General features: G+C 42.6%; 1 protein-coding gene across 2 annotated transcripts; it reads right to left on the bottom strand.

Moving 5' to 3' along the window:
* Positions 1–1099: 1099 nt before the first annotated feature.
* On the bottom strand, positions 1100–13141 carry pigo (phosphatidylinositol glycan anchor biosynthesis, class O). Of its 2 annotated transcripts, none has more exons than XM_010741851.3 (11): positions 12882–13141; positions 12158–12636; positions 11487–11630; positions 10598–10721; positions 10126–10285; positions 7294–7476; positions 5554–7150; positions 5274–5477; positions 4905–5089; positions 4679–4749; positions 1100–2849 (listed from the first exon to the last, which is right to left on the bottom strand). In XM_010741851.3, the coding sequence occupies exons 2-11, from the start codon at positions 12633–12635 to the stop codon at positions 2720–2722; spliced, it is 3276 nt and encodes a 1091-aa protein (XP_010740153.3). In that variant the 5' UTR covers position 12636; positions 12882–13141; the 3' UTR covers positions 1100–2719. The 2 variants fall into 2 exon arrangements, with proteins under 2 accessions (XP_010740153.3, XP_019134622.2); XM_019279077.2 differs by having other exon boundaries at positions 13007–13140.
* Between the last annotated feature and the right edge of the window lie 3499 nt (positions 13142–16640).

Here is a 16640-nt window from a genome sequence, read left to right as displayed (position 1 = left end):
GTGGAAACACAAGTCTTAAAAAAACATATACATATTTTTTGCTCTGTCTGGTCTGAATTTCTTCTCCAGCAGAAAATCAGGATTTTCTCCACAGCTACAACAAAGAAAAGATTTTCTTCAAAAACAATTTATTTAATAGATGCTGCGGAGCAATCCTTTCAGCAGAAATAATATTTACTAAAAGATGAGAAAACTTACTTGTTTAAAAATGTATCTATTAAATTTATACTGTTTTTAATGAATAATGACAAAAAGTGAAATACTTGTCATGTGTGTCATATCCACATATTCATCCAGCCCAGTCTTCAGACAGCTGAAACCTTGACCCCAGTGTTCTCTGAAGGGTAAGAAATGAAAGAGGAGTAAAGGTTTTCAGGTGCAGTGAGATTTTTTACACCTGTAACCCCCAAACAACATTAGAACCGTGGTGAGTGTTGATTGATATCTGTGTTACTTTGGCAGATGTTGAGATTTCTGGCAACTTCCATACAAAAACTAACATTTATTTTTGGCGGAGGTCTGTGGGTTGATTCTGCAACTGGTGTTTCACTCTGTCTGAAAGCTGGTCAGTGGTCTTTAATATCAGTGCTTTATATTTACTGTGAAATTTGGATCATCAAAACAAGCGCCAGAAATAACAATCCATTCATTCATAATGATTTGGAGGTACACAACCTCCTGTTGGACCTGGGGTGAAGCTTTTCTTTGCAGTTTCTTTCTACCTTAATCTCTGATAAAAGAAAAAAAAAACTGTATTTGACCTGTTATCCTTGCATCTTCCTCTTTCTGCCTGCTTGTACAAGCAAGATGTTTGACGAATTCCAGAGTTATGGGAACTGGAAATGTGGAGAGCCTCAGTGAATAATGAATGAAGCATCTTGACTGATGGCCCTTAACTTATGGCAACACCCATCTCCTCCATCTGGTCCTCGGATCAATAAACAAAACATTAAATATTACTTTTATGCACCGTATAAATAGTTTGCAGTTGGACAATGAATAATCCTAAAGTTGAAACATAAATCACAACAGGGAACAAAATGACACCAATCAGAAGATGTGTCATCCCTAAAAGCTAAATCATCATGAGGCCAAGATGTTGTGTAAAAAAAAGGTTTTATTTCATTTTTTTTACAGAATGTAAAATCATCTTAATTAATCAGTTATTTATATATTAAACATTTTAGAACAGAGAAAACAAACAAACGAAAAAAAAGTGTCCCGTCATCATACAACCTAGCCAAACCATGACTCGGGCTGGTGTCAGCAGCCAATCTAAATGACCAGTCACTCCCATACAACAGCCTGAGAAATGCAGTACTAGTGCACTGTAGCTAATTCAACCTGAGCTCAACATCCCTTTGATATCGTGCATTAGCTAATGAGCTTTAGCTGCTGACTACAGCCGCAGTAACAGTAACAGATCTTACACCGGACACTTGATTGAGACGTCCTGCAGAAATAAATTTACGTGTTTCTGGAGGTCCAGGATTTAATGACCCTATCAATTTAATGACATCATAGACAAAAAAAAAGGAAAAACAAAAAAAGGCATCACTTAAAGCTAGGCACGTATTCCGGGAAAAAAGGGTGTGCTAATTAAGACAAAATTTTCATTTGAGATATAAACAAACCATTGATTAAAAAATATCTGAATTATAAATAGGCATTAGAGTTAGGAATCAAAACCTTAAAAAAAAACAAAAAGACAAGAGATTAGGAACCCGAAAAAAAATACTGCGCAGTAATATGAATTGGCAGTAACCAGACACACTGGTTATTTAACGTCTTGGCAGTACAAAAAATACAAAAAAAGTTCCTCCAGCAGACACTTAGATGACAGACGTACTGTAATGCACTTGGATGGGATTCACCGAACGAAGTAGACCTGTTTGCAAGTCGATCGTGAAGCAGCTCGAGACATCGGGTGACAGATTGGCTCTGAAGTGGTCATGCTGTAGCTGAAGAGTCATAAATTGGTTGTAAATCACTGGAAGTGTCAGCCAGTTGTTTTTTTTTCTCCATTTCTATTCCTATTTTTTTTTAAACCAGCCGTTTTGTTGCACAAACATGTCTGCCAGCCTCAGTTATGAAGCCTCAAGGCTAATTTAGTCTGAATGCCGGAGTTGCTAGCCAGCTGTGACAGGCGTAGCTAGTGTAAACTGTTTATTACACGACTTTAGAGACGCTTTTAGAGACACTATCCACCGCTTGCAAGACTGGCTTGGAGAGCTTTGAAAGCTTCATCCAATACTGCAAGTTAGAAAACAAGAATTTAGGAGAAACATTCAGACACCGCCGTTCTCTCTCGAGCTACTAAAAAGCCTTCAACCTCATCAGCTGAGTGAGGGGGTGTACGAGCTTATCATATCATTGCCGTAAAAAAAACAACAAAAAAACAAAAAACAACAACCCAAAAACAAATAACACATCTTCATTCTTCATTTGTGAGTCCAGATGCTCAGAGTTCGATCGATCCAAGATTTGAAAGCCCCCCTCTGGCTGAAAGGGAGGTGAGCCTCAGTGTCATAGCCCTCAAAAGAGTTACAGGAAGAAGTAACCTCACGCGACATGTTTTGTTTATGCTAGACATAGATGGCAACGTTCATACAAAAACTTTACAGCAACCACCATGTCCATTTTTTTTTCTTCTGTGGCACAGTGAGCTCTGGTGGGATTCAGTGGTAATGCAGCGGCAGCGGCAGCAGCAGCGCCGTCGCTACCTGGATGCATCTGGGATGAGTCTCTTAAACCAGCGGCCCACGGCCACGTCTACTCTCAGCACTAGTGTGACCCCGATCAGTAGGGACAGACTGCTCACCAGGAACCCTGAGGCCTCGAACATTAACCTGAAAGGACAAAACAGAGGACTCTGTAATGATGGGTGGACGATACAAAGTGAAACAATTCCAACTTTCTAATGACAACTACCGTATTTTTCGGGCTATAAGGCGAATTTAAAATCATTAAATTTTCTCAAAAATCAACAGTGCGTCTTATGTATTAATTCTGGTTGTGTTTACTAACCTTGAACCGATTTTATGTGGTACACATTACGGCTACCGTAGTCAGGAGCCTAGCAGAGTAATACGTAGGCCTACGCAGGACTTACTGTGCTTCAACATACCGGTAATATTGTGGGTATAAGGACCCCAAAATGCCACCTGTTAAGAGACATGCTTACGAAGCAGATTATTGCGCCTTATAATCAGATGCGCCTTATATGTGAAAATTGACAGTTATTGACATGTTAATTGATATTGCACCTTATAGCACGAAAAATACGGTAAGTCAACTAACATCTGAACCTTGATATGAGCCCTAAACCTCAACTTCCAAAAATCTGTTTTACTACTACTACTTTACTACTATTTTTTTCAGTCTGGCAGAGTTGACTTGCAGCAAACACTGGCTAGTAAGTCACTGCCAATTTGCCACGTTGCCTTGTCTAATCTTTGGATTTCCCCGGAGAGCAAGCTGCAACTAAAACCTCTCGCCCGCGATCATTTCAAATGTGGCAGTATTTAACACAGAGAAAAAAGCATGGTGCTCTCTGATCTCTGCAAATAGACCTTATTTTTTCCCACAGCGGCAATTTTCACATGAAATACTCGGGTCAACACGGGTGTTACCAATGACACTAATTAAGGTTCTGTTCTATTTATTGCAGCAGAGACTTTCCAGCAAGCCAACACAGCACCCTGACTGTTTGACCTTAGTATCTGAAATGACAGAACAGCCGCTGTGTACGAATAGAAGCACCCAGGTCGAGATGCTTTGTAAAGACAGCAGAGAGACAGTTCCGATCCAGGTAGGGACACGCAGAATATATTTCTGTTTGTTCGAGTCACTTTAAACAGGCTTTCTATGCGTTTATTCATCGCCCCCATTTTAAAAGTAATTTGTGTAGCGCTGCGGCTAAAGTAATGCTACACTGTGAGTCATCTAAAGTTGTTTAGCCGTTTTATACGGGTGGGAAAAGGTCTTAGACCAACGTTACTGACTATTGCACTTGTTTGTTTTTAAGAGAGGATGATGGAATAAAATATTAAGATTAAAGAAAGAAGGTTCTGAGAGGTATTTTGGTTAAATTGAATGTTAATCGACTAATAAACAAGTGATTAATGATGATGATTTAGGAAACAAATTATAATTAGTTATTGGATTCATTGACTAAACAAAGAAAGAATCATTGGATTAATCAAACGATCAGGAATTGATTTTGAATTAAATTCTAACTCCAAGAATCAAAATCAAATTCTGAAAGATATAGAAATGCAGCTCCAAGACCAAATACAATATGCATTTTTCTTATTTTATATTTCAAGTTATAACAACATATTCATTTTAAATACTTCTGTATTTCTAATTATGTGTTCATTTGTTTGGTTTACAACTCAATGTTTTCATGAGAGCAACAAAAGCAGGCAACCTTCTGCAGAATGTATATTCACTAATATTCAGTGACGAACAAAATAATATTCATATGAAAATCAACGTAAGGATTCTTCCTGTAAGATGAGCAGATGTAAATATGCATCTCTTAGCGGTCTACAGAAAAGCAGACCTTCGCTAATGTGCAGTCACTGACCGGCCCGAGGTGGAGTAAGTGGTTGGCAGTTAAAGCCTTTACTGTTAGTGAGTTTGCGTGAGCTGGAAACTCCACTCAGGCACTTACTTGGGTGCGAAAACCTTCCACACCATTAGGTGTCTCCTGAGGATAGCAGCTGCACAGACTGAAGCAAAGACCTGTGAAGAGAGGCACAGGCACTGACTGCAGGGAATGACGGGGGTCTGAACAGATAAACGCTACAGTAAAAAATGGCATTTCATTCCAGGTCATATGTTCCTGTATTGAACTAAATGTTTGAGATTGGTGACCGAACAACGTTTCGTAGTCGTACCTGTGCTCCGAGAATAAAGAGGTAGCGTGTTGAGAGTTGCAGAAGAGCGGAGCTGAACTGCTGGGGGTTTTCTCTCAGTCTCATCTCCATCACGGCGTCCTCTCCTTCTTCCCCGCATGCTCTCCCTCCCCTGTTGCCGCGTACCTCGCACACCAGAGGCCAGAACAGCAGCAACGGACAACCCACTGAAGGCGCCGAGACGTGGACACAAATAGAAATCAGCAATTAGCTTCTTTGTTTGATTTGATTGTGTTTGATCTGCTCGCAGTATTCATATTTCCTACCAGCTACCTTGGCGCTAAACCTAAGATCTCTAGCACAGTCTGTATTGCTTATGTTTCTGGGGATTGTGATTTTTTTCTTTTCTACCTGCGAACAAGATGTGTGAGGCAAAGGTGTTGAGGGTGACCAGCGAGGCGGGCAGTATGGTGCCTGTGTGTCCGTCAGGGAATCCCACGAAGGCGGCGCTCCACTGGATTGAGGGAAAGGTGGGAAGGTGACCTGTGGCATGAAAGAACTGCGTGGCGGCCAGAGACCACAGCACGATTGGAGTCCAGGGCACATAAAAGCCACCTGAGGGAGAGAATTAGAGGTGGGTGATAAAGTACCTTATCATTAAGGAGAGACAAACAATTCTAAAGAATCTCACCAGTATATGTTCCGTGCAGCCCGCTGAGGGTAGTGGAGGAGGCGTGAATGTGCAACAGTGCCCCCATTTCAAGTAACAGCAGGAGGAAAGACAGAGCCATGCCCTCTGGGTGCAGCAGCAGCAGACCAATTCCCAGCAGGCCACAAAACAGCAGCAAAGGGGCGGAGTAGACAGTTCCCAGTCCGTAGGCCTCCACAGCGGGCCTGTTGTCCGCCTCACCACCCCCGCTCACCTCTCCGTCGTCCAAGGAACGACGCATGCGCTGGTAGATCTGGGGGATGAGATGGTGCAGCTCGGCTTGGGGGCTGATGCCGGTGCTGGCTCGGTAGCGGGGCGGGGGTAGGGACGGACCTCTGGCTGTAGCTGGGGCCCTGGTCTTCACAAACACAGTGAGGGGGTCCAGCCAGATCAAGAGCAGCCCCAGTGCCAGGAGAAAGAAGGCGGCCCTGGGTAGGGCCAGCTGGGCCAGGCTGATCAGCTCGGCCAGATTCCTAAAGCTGTCCTCTGGAGTGGCACTAACAGCCCAGTGGAGCCCCAGAGACACAGACAGCAGTGGTAGGATCCAACGGGCCGTGAACACCGTCCCACCTGAGGAGTTGAGGTTACCGTAGTGGCGGAGGCAGCGTCTCAGCAGATATGTCCACAAGCCCAGGGAGCAGACAGAGAGGATGTAGTGGAGGTTCTTCAGCTGGCTGTCCTGCAGCCGGGAAAGAGGCGAGAGGAACGGGGACGGCTGGCAGGAGCCCTGTTCTTCCCGACAGCCATGGAAGGAGAGGGAGAGGTAGAGACTTCCAATAAGAAGCCCTAAGCAGCCCAGGAGGGTGCTGCTTTCTTTCCTCACAGTCGATGGGGACAAGGCTGCGGAAGGCAGCAGTCCTGCAGCCTTTAGTGGGTCATGGCTGGGGGGTAAGAGCAGGCCATCCCAGTTGAGATGGATAGGAATATAGAGAGCCAGAGAGAAGACCAGAAAGGTCACGGCCCGGCCTTCGGCAATCACGTAGCTATCCGAGAGTAGGGAGGCACAGCGGAGGAGCGGCACTAAGAGAGGGGGGACGAGGAGGCTGCGTGGGGTCAGCCAGCTAGTGTACTTTGGAGCTTTGGATCCATTATTCGCCACTGTAACAGTTCTGGATCGACGGGCTCTCCAGAGGAAGAGAAGTTCAGAGCTGAGGGCTGCAGCTGCCAGGCACCACGCTGTCTCGATATAGCCTTGTGTTAGCAGCTGACCTGCAGCCACACAGCCCCCTATCATTAGTGCCACGACAACCGGGGCCTTCAGTCCGGGACCGTTCTCCCTAATCAGCACGAGGGACAGCTCAGACAGTATGAAACACGTCAGGCAGGCAAACGCCAGGATGGCTAAACCTGCTGCCATTTTGAGCGGGTTGAATCGAGCCCAGGTGGCTCGGCAGGTGTCTCTGACAGAGGTGAGGTAGGCCTGCAGGGAGGCGGCCAGCTTTGGGGAGGGTGACCGGCCCTCTCTAACCGTGCTGAGGTATTCCGAGGAGAGGCGGGAGAATTCATCCTTCAGCTGAGAGAGGCTCTCCGGTGGGATGTCTTTGGCCATGCCAGAGTACGTCTCTAGGAAACGGTTCACCTTCAGAAACAGAATGGTCATACGAGGTGAAATTAAATACACAAAATTACTAAACATGCTCCGGGACATGTGAGGTCTCAAGTGTTTTATGTGTGGAGACCTTAAAAAAATGGTGCTACACGGCTCCTCGCTGAGCACAGTACCTGTTTTGCGTTGATCCACAGCGCCTCCAGCTGGCTGGGAACTCCAACTGCGCCTTCCGTCTGCCCGTGAGAAGGAAACAAAGGCAGGAGAACCTGCCCCACGTTGCTGTACGGGATGGGAACTCCAAGCAGCAGAGCCAGGGTGGGCACCAAGTCTGTCTGTGGCACCACGTCCGGTTCACTCTGCAAACATGAAGGAAATGAAACCCACTGCGTCAGATTACTACTCCAATCATCTGTCATTTAAAGGGCTGCTTTGACATTTCACAAGGTTCTCTGATTAATGAGGAAAAAAAATAAAATGAGACTATGCAACCTTTGAAAGAAGAACTCCAAATCCTCCTTTCTAAATCCATTATACCCACAATACTTTTGCTGTTACAGCCTTATTTGGTCTGGTATAACCAAGAGCTTATGGTGGCTAAACTGAGATAGATTCTGTCTTAATTCATTAATTAATTAATATGTTCACTGACTCTCTCTACATGTACTCCTAAATTATGATGTGAATCTTGAATCTTGGGAAGTGGAGGCAAATTCAACGTGCTTGCTGTTACCACTCGTGGCCGCTGTTAAACTTAAATGACTTAGTATTACATTGTAATTCAAGTTTTGGCAATCTCAGATTATATTTTCTTAGACCTGTCTGGCTGCGCAAGGTGGTGCAAGTACTGCTTGTTGTCCTGGTTAAGAGGACTGAAAACCAGAATTTACTTTCAATAGCATAAGATTTTTCTATTGGTGAAACTTGTTTAATGCATGAAATGGGCACCTTATGTGTCATTTGTAATAAGCTTGTTATGGAATTTTCTATCCTTACACAAGGTCACGTGTGGGCCTTGAGGTCCTCAGCAGTATTAGTTTTTTGGCTTTGGTTGGGAACAGTAGGTGCCAGTCTATCTCAACACTGTGGTGGCCAGGGTCAAAGAAACCTATTGCTGCCTTCCTAGACATAATAGATAGCTTGCTGTTGACGTTCCAATCTGCATAAACAGAAATCTGTGTCTCCAGCCTAGAATATGTTGACAATAACACCTGCATGGGTAAAAACATTCTCTTTGACAGACTCAGGCACTTCTGATGAACCTTGAAAGTGTCTAATTCTCCTTGGCCAAGCGTCAATAAAAAGTACGGCATAAGACATCAGAGGCTCCTGAACACTTTCTTCTTTCTTGACTTCACCATTGACCTTTGACTTCAGCATTTTCTCCACAACATGTAAGGATGCAAATTAAGATACTAGATAAACAAACCAAGTTTATACTTAAAACAAACATATATAAAGCTTTTTGAGCGATAAACTGCTAAAATTTCCCACATCATAGCATGTTCCCTGAACTACAAGCATTTCTGATGGATGACTCAGTTAAGTTAGGCAGTGAGTGAGCATTGCAGTGGCATTTATTAGTCAGATTGGTGGATGTGATCACTCCTTATGAACTGATTGCTGAATAAGAGAGCGTCTAATAGGACGTCATGTCAGATAATCCCTTTACCTTGTAGTAATGCTATTTGGGCGATTTCCCACAACGTATTATGTAACGTACCAATTACACTGCAATTATGGAAATCAGCGCTGAAGTTCACATTTCCAGCATGAGATTCACTTTTATCCCTCAAAAAAGGCGGAGACCACCTGCCAGCATCAATTTAGCGGATTCGGGAAGCGGCGCGGTCGACCATGAACAGAAACGATCGTGCGTGAAATGGTTTGATGTTTCATATTCATAATGCAGCAAACGCTCCGTTGATTTGGCAAAAAAAAAAAAAAAACACAATGTAAACGGATATGTTCTATTAAAATAAAGAGAGACATAAACATGCAAACAGACAGAAGCTAAATTGTCACAGAGGATTTTGAGTCTGTTGGTTGACAGCACTATGTTCTTTGAAAAGTTTTTTTGTACCACTTAGAAATGCAATATAACGAGTCTGTTCTGTAAACCTTCAGCAGGCTGAGACAGTCTTCATCGTTCACTCTGCATTTCATTTACATCTAGTTACCTGATTACTGAAATGTGGCATTTAGCAGACTGAACGGTGTATTGTCTCCATAGCAACGACTCTCTGTACTTTGTTCTATACAGCTTTTTTTTGTAGCTGGATATGATTTGTAATGTCTTTAAATATTAATAAAGATAGTGATTGTGAGTTACTTGCTACAGTACATTTCGTTCCACAGTGCAATGTGGAATGACAATAAAGAAATCTTGAATCTTCAGTTCCATTTCTAGTATTGATAAAAACATACAAAACGAGAGGATTAAGAGTTTGACATAATTATAATATATATATAAACACATTAGAGGAGCTGTTTCAAACTTCCCTTTCACTACTTTCAGTTCAGTTTTCTGCAGTTCAGGCACTTCTTTTGCTCAGCTGTTTATTTATTTAATCCTCAAACATAATGATGAGGCAGTCCTCTCTTTCCTCTGTTGAAAACACTATTTCGACCAGCTGACAGTTTGTAACTGAAGAGTTTGAGCTGATTTGCTGTTGAAACGAGCCAGCCACTGGTGGTTTGACAAGCTGAGTCACAGGCGATGCCAACAATCAGTTCGAGCTGAGACAAGATGAGCCAGTTTGCACTGCCAGTTTGAGCCAGTTTGCACTGCTGCAACTTTTCTCTGAAATAGTTCCATCTCGTCATAAATCTTTGGTCTGATCGAGCCAAGACTGAACCTATAATTAATCAACTTTTATTACTATTCTGTTACACTTCTGAATCATTACTGCTTATTCCTACTAATTTATAGAACTCTTATGCTTTTGAAATCTGAGTGGTTACTGTGAGACTGTGGGTCTCTGATAGTGAAAAAGACCTCTACCGACCTGGGAGGGCGGCGTGGGAAACAGAGGGGAAGGACTGTAGAGGAAGATGGCAGCATCGGTTTCCTTCTGACTTTCTCCACCATGATCTCCAGTGTCCGTCATCCCATGATCTCCCATCACGACTAAGAGGGTGTCATTGTGCAGACGGTCAATCACAGACCTGGAGGAAAAGCATGAATATGAAGGGGTTTCGATGTTTAGGATTCCTCCAGATCCCCCAGATTAGGAATGGCAGACTTTCTGTAATCACAGTTTTACTCTTTCAAAAATAACAAAAAGGAGCCCAATTTCCTGTCCATGTAGTTTTTTCTCTATAAATTGGACTAGCTGGTTATGTTTAATGACAAAAACAGTCTTACGCAGTGCCGTGACATATCGACATTCCTACAAGTGCACTATGGCAGCACAAGATGGTGGCTGCAGCTGGGCGATGCTGTGAAACAAGCTTGTAGCAGCTGTACTGCTGTCTGACCTGATGACTCCGTCCATCTGGGTGAGCTTGTCGGCCATGGCTGGGTGGTCGGGACCAAACCTGTGACCACAGTGATCCACTCCAAGGAAATGAGCGACCAGGACATCCCAGTCGTCCCCCACCACTGTCAAAACCAACAGCAGGCGACAGACGGAGAGATGTGAAGTGCAAGTACAACACAAAGAGTACAGAATAAAGGTTGCAAAGTGGTAGACAGTTTCCGGTAAATTTCCAGAAAGTTACTGGGAAGTTAAGCTGGGGAATTTTGGAAATATTCCAAATCGAAAACACTGTGGGAATTATGGAAATTTATGGGAATTAACTGCAAATTGGGGGTAATTTAAACGAACTGTATCATATCCAAACATAAATATAAACAGTTTGTTTTGTCATAAGCAGACGTCAATTTAATAGATTTATATTTGTAAGTAGAACTTTAATAAAAATTTGTATTTTTATTAAACAATATTATGTAGTCCATGAGCTCAGGTGTGTTGCTTCAATAATCTTGTTCTCTGGTCCGGGGTTGCAGAAATCATCTGTGCACGTGATGGAGGAATGCACAGTGCATGTTGGAGGCGTGGTTTCAACAGCCCTGCAGTAAGCAGTGTGCTATGTGCATGTGATTGTTTTCATCAAAATTATGCTAAAATATATTTCCCCCAACTATATTTACATCCAACCTTCAATTTTCAGTTTATTTCCACAAACTCCTGTTAATTTCCATGGAAAGTTTCCAACTTTGAAAATTCCAGGAATTTTGAAAACCAATACAGAATACAGATTTGTAACCACCACTTGTGTAACTCTTTGCGTACCTTTAACAATATATAATTTGCTTATGGTTGTGGGACAAAAACAACAAAAAACACATTGAATAAATACATACTAGTTGTGTAGAGGTGCTGGAGGATCCCGTTGTCCACAGTGTGCAGATCCTTGACGTTGAACGAAGGGAAGGGCAGAGAGCGGTGGAACCTCTTAGGAAAAAGATTCTCCCAAGTGTCATCGCCCATGAACACCACTCGTTTGCCTGTGAGAGAACACACACACACACACATTTAAAATAATTTAAAAATCACACAAGGTCATTAGTTAATTTAAACACATTTTCACCTCAATTTGGTTCAAATGGATTTTTTGGGGGAAAAAAAACATGTCTGTATGAACATATGACTCTTTAGTTGAGGTTTTCTAAGTGTGTGGGGCTCCAAAATATTAAAATATTCTGATTTTTATAGTATGTTATTAATATACGGTCACCTTGTCTAGATAGATTGCTTTATCAGGGGTAGCGACTGGTAGGTAGGTTAAACTTGATAAAGTGCCCTCTACGGTGAACCAATGAGCAAAACAACGTGACAAGGTGATCTCTGTGCCGTTCCAGTGGATAAAAGGTCATGCCCTTTTCATTTTTTCAGCCCTTGACCCTCAGACTACCTTACTCACTTTTCGCTCTTTAAAACCTGTTTCGTAGTTTTCCTCTTCTGTCCTAAAGATAAAGTCATGTATCCCAAACAAGACTAACATACTGCAGTACATAAGTGTGTAACTACTCACCCACTTGCCCAAACTGGTGAATGAGGTTGTCCTCCAAGATGGCACTGGATGCAAAGTTATTCCCCACGTCCACAAAGGTAGGCAGGGAGCCCGTGGTGAAGCCCTTGATCCTCTGCATGGTGGTCGTAGGTGGGTCAGCACGAAAAGGGTACAGGCGGCCGTGAGAAGGCCTGAATGAGACGGTCTCCTCCAGCACGGGCAGCTTGTTCTCGTAGGGTTTGGGCTCCGTGTTGTTGGGGTCAAACCGAGCGAAGTCAATCTTGAGGGCGTCAATGATGAGGAGGACGGCCCTGCGGAACCGCGGCTCGGCCCGGCAGAAGTCCCCCGGCTCCTCTCCGGGCTGCAGCACGTCTCCGCAGGTGCTGGTCCTGTTCACCTCCAGCCTCACCAGCAGGAATCCGCCCACGAACAGGTAGATGCCAACGAAGTACACCGCACACATCCAAAGGAGCAAGGACAGCACCGGGAGCCCCTTCATCCTACACACACACACACACACAGGTGACAGCAGCACAGGTAAAACTATTTAGACACAAGTGTGAGGAGCAGCTTCCCGTGAGAACACCTGCTACTAACGCTGCTCACGCTTAAACCTGCGTCAATGACGCACCCTGTCCGGACGTGGCAGGTAATATTCAGCAGCTAACGTAACGAGCAGGACCGGCTTCACGGTACAAGTTAACGCCGTTAGCCGCGGCTAGCTCGCCCCGCTGTTGTCACTGACCTTGCAGCAGTCTGGTTTTTCGTCCTCTCTCGGCCAGAGGGCGGGCGTGAATGTGTGTGTGTGTGTTAACAACACGAGCACAGGTGTCTCCAGGTAAACAGAGAACGACGCAACACCACGCTCACCTTCATTGGGACACCGGTACAATGAGATTAGATGGGGCTGGTGACGGCTAGGAACTACAGCGGGGCGTGCAACCCGGCGGATGTACGCGGCGGACGTTTTTCCATGTAACACAGATTGAGGTGACTTTTCTACCCTGAGCTATGACTGTCAGACGCATAGACATATATACATAGACATATATACATAGACATATATACATAGACATAGACATATATACATAGACATATATACATAGACATATATACATAGACGCCGCATTGAGCGCTGCATCGTATGTAAACGGCGCCGCCATATTGGATGTGGCAGATCTGCCCGTAAACTAATACAAGGAAATGGACTGAACTTCATAAAGCGCCTTTCTACAAAGTTCTTTAAGTTAATGTCTCTTATACACCCATTCACACACACACTAATATATCTGGGAAACAAACAGCACAAAAAAACAACGTATGAGACTTTTAAAGTGATGATTATAAATGTTTACTCCTTACTTAAGACCCAAACCAACGTATGTATTTTTCTAATGCTGAGTGTTTACAGCTACTAATGTGTGTACACACTGTTACGTGATGATAATATTGAAACATTTTATTAACATTAATCTGTGTCTATAATAACCGATCCTGAAATGTAGATGTGACATGAGGGTTTTCTGAATCAGAGAACACACACACACACACACACACACACACATATATATATATATATATATATATTATATATATATATATTATATATATCTATTATATATATATATATATATATATATATTGGGCTGTCGAATTAATTGTGTGTTTTATATGTAACCCGAGCTCAGTGCAGCCAAAGAATAGGAAGCAGCTGAGTGTTTTTTTGTATTAACAATAATTATCCACAAGTAATACATGACATGGGTCATTCTGCATAATGACTTCCTTTACTTTTGAAGTACACTTTCTTCCCTATACATTTGTGTCTTTTACTTAAATAACTGTTACTTGTAAATATTTCTAATTAGTGAGAATTGTACATTTTATTAGTAAATGCAGGGGGGAAAGTAAATATTATGCAGTAGTTAGCTTTCCATGTTATGCTTCTTTGTATACACTTTCCCGAGGAAATATTTTGCTATAGTTATTTCACACCTGTAGATGCTTTTATCATTAAGATTTCACAAATATATTAGTTTAGTTTAGTAAAATAAAAGGCATTGTTCTAGTTAAACCACCCAAAGTATATAAGCAGTTAAAATTAGACCCTCTTCAACAAACAACAACAGTAAAATACTACTGCTATACTTCATACTGAATTTGCTGAGCAGTGTAAATAATAAGTATGTGTCCAGACATCAAAATTCTTTAGAAAATTTTCTAGTTAACACACATAACAATAAATAAGAGCATTATTATAATGATGCAGTTAAAATGACGTTAATTGCATTAATTATCTGATCTGTGTTTGTTTGTTTGTTGGGAGCTGCCAACAATTCACATTTCTTGACAAGTGGACACTGCCTTCGTATTCTGTAACTACTGTTGTAGTGTTTGCAGTGGATGTGTTCACAGCTCCTGATTATTGAGAAAACACTAAATCAATTCATTTCTATTTTCTGTTGTTTTCAAATCCGGAGGAGGAAAACCAACACAGTGGGAGTAAACCCAGGCCGACACAGCGAGCACATGTGCAGTCCTTTACAGCAACATGCCTGGAACTGAACCCTGAGCTAGAGCTGCCACAGTGTTGAACACTGAGGCCCCTGTGTGGACCTGTAGGACCAGAAGACCTGTGTCATGTCCAGGTGAACACAGCACAGTTAAATACAATGTATCTCATAAAAACAAGTATCTGTTGTTGAATATATGTCTGTTTGTCTCTACTGAACTTATTTCCGTTTTAGATTCATTCACCCAAATCAACTCATCAAGACCAGGCAGGAGGAGTATATACTACTGCATGTTAGACTTTAGCCTACATGTTTCACTGTGTTCCATTATTGTCTCCTTTCAAGTCACTGCTGTGAAAATAAAATATTAATACCCTCCTTTTTGGCACTTTGATGAAGACAGAAAGTCACAGTAGTGTTTTCTGTGTCTTACAGTGGAATGACGTCCAGTTATTTATTATGCTGTCATTTCTTGCCGTCCATTGAATTTAATTTTTTTTTATTTTAATGTTTAAACTATTTCAGTTTAGTTAGTTTTTCAGTTAGTTTTTGATTATTTTTTTTTCATTTTGTTTTGCAGCACTACTACAAACCATTTTTAATAATTATTATTATATATTTCATTTATTCTTTAAAATAAGATAAAATTAGTAAAATGTCCATCCACAAGTTCCCAAAATCCAGGACAACATATGTTTATTGGTTGAGCGACAGGCAAAACCCAAATATATTCTTTATGTTGAAAAACCAGAAATCAGGACGTTATTTTCAAATACAGATTGTTCTTTTAATCAGCAGAACTTCACCCTGCTTACACACTACACCTGTGCTACAAATACTGAAAAGAAAACATTTGAAGCAGAAAATATATTTTTTTGTTGTTTTTTTAAATTTTTTATTTTTTTTTTTTTATTTTTTTTTTGGGGGGGGGGGGGGGGGGTGTTTGGGTTTTGATAATAATTCAAAGTGGAGAACCGAAGCACTCGGAGGAAACCACCAACACCGTGAACTCAACAGCAACCAGGTCAAGGTCAGAACTGAACCCTGATCTCATCGCTGGGAAGATGTTATTTGATGTTATTTTATGTTTTTTTTTTTATGTTTAAAAGTGGAGAAACCGAAGCACTCGGAGAAAACCACGGCAACACAGTGACCTCACAGTTGCAAGAGCCAACGTGTTGAGGCGGACTTGCAACAGTTTTTAGTCACACATGCTGCATTGGCAGCGTTGGGATGGCTTGCTCACTGTGTGATTGAAAGTGAGATGAAGAAGCTCTGACGTGGTCTTTTTGCTTTCAGCGTCGGTCTTTAGTTACAGTTCAGATCATGTAAGACCGTGTTGCTCACTCAAGAGTCCTTCCTCTTCCGGCCACACGCCCCCCCCTTGCTGCCATGTTGCGCACAAATTCTTGTGCACGGCCCTGGCTGTGTTCTTTATTCATTTCCTGTTGGCTGGAAGTCTAAGGGAATGTGGGCATCATGTCTATCAGGGCTGAAGCGATCCTTATTTCCTTGTTGGTCTCTTTGTTTACATTCTTCAGGCACTGGCGTAACACCGCCGTCACCACAATCCACTCTTTGACATGTCTGCAGTGGTTGGGGGCGGCCACTGACAGCTGGCACATAAGTGACTCCGGTGTTACGGACGCCAAACATGGGTGTGTAATCATCGTCTTCCTCCGTGATGGATGGAGATCTATCACGCACAGGGTGACAGACTTCCGTTCATCGCCGACACCAGGTTTATTCAGTTATGGACGGTGCTTGAACTCAGGTACAGGTATGGTACATATGTCTACATAACCTGGCTCATCCGTTATGGATGGTGGTCTTAGCTGATGTATAGGTGTGGTACATATGTCTCCATCATTACGACACCAGATCAGCAGTGGGGGAAGGTGCTGCTGATTCCACAGGTTGTCACAGTGTCCTCTGTGGGCTCCGGCAGATCCAGACTTTCCCGAATCCTCTTTAGACTATCGTCCACTCGG

Source organism: Larimichthys crocea, chromosome IV (genome assembly GCF_000972845.2).
Source record: "Larimichthys crocea isolate SSNF chromosome IV, L_crocea_2.0, whole genome shotgun sequence".
In the NCBI taxonomy this organism is placed as follows: domain Eukaryota; kingdom Metazoa; phylum Chordata; class Actinopteri; family Sciaenidae; genus Larimichthys; species Larimichthys crocea.
This window is presented reverse-complemented; position numbering and strand designations above follow the sequence as displayed.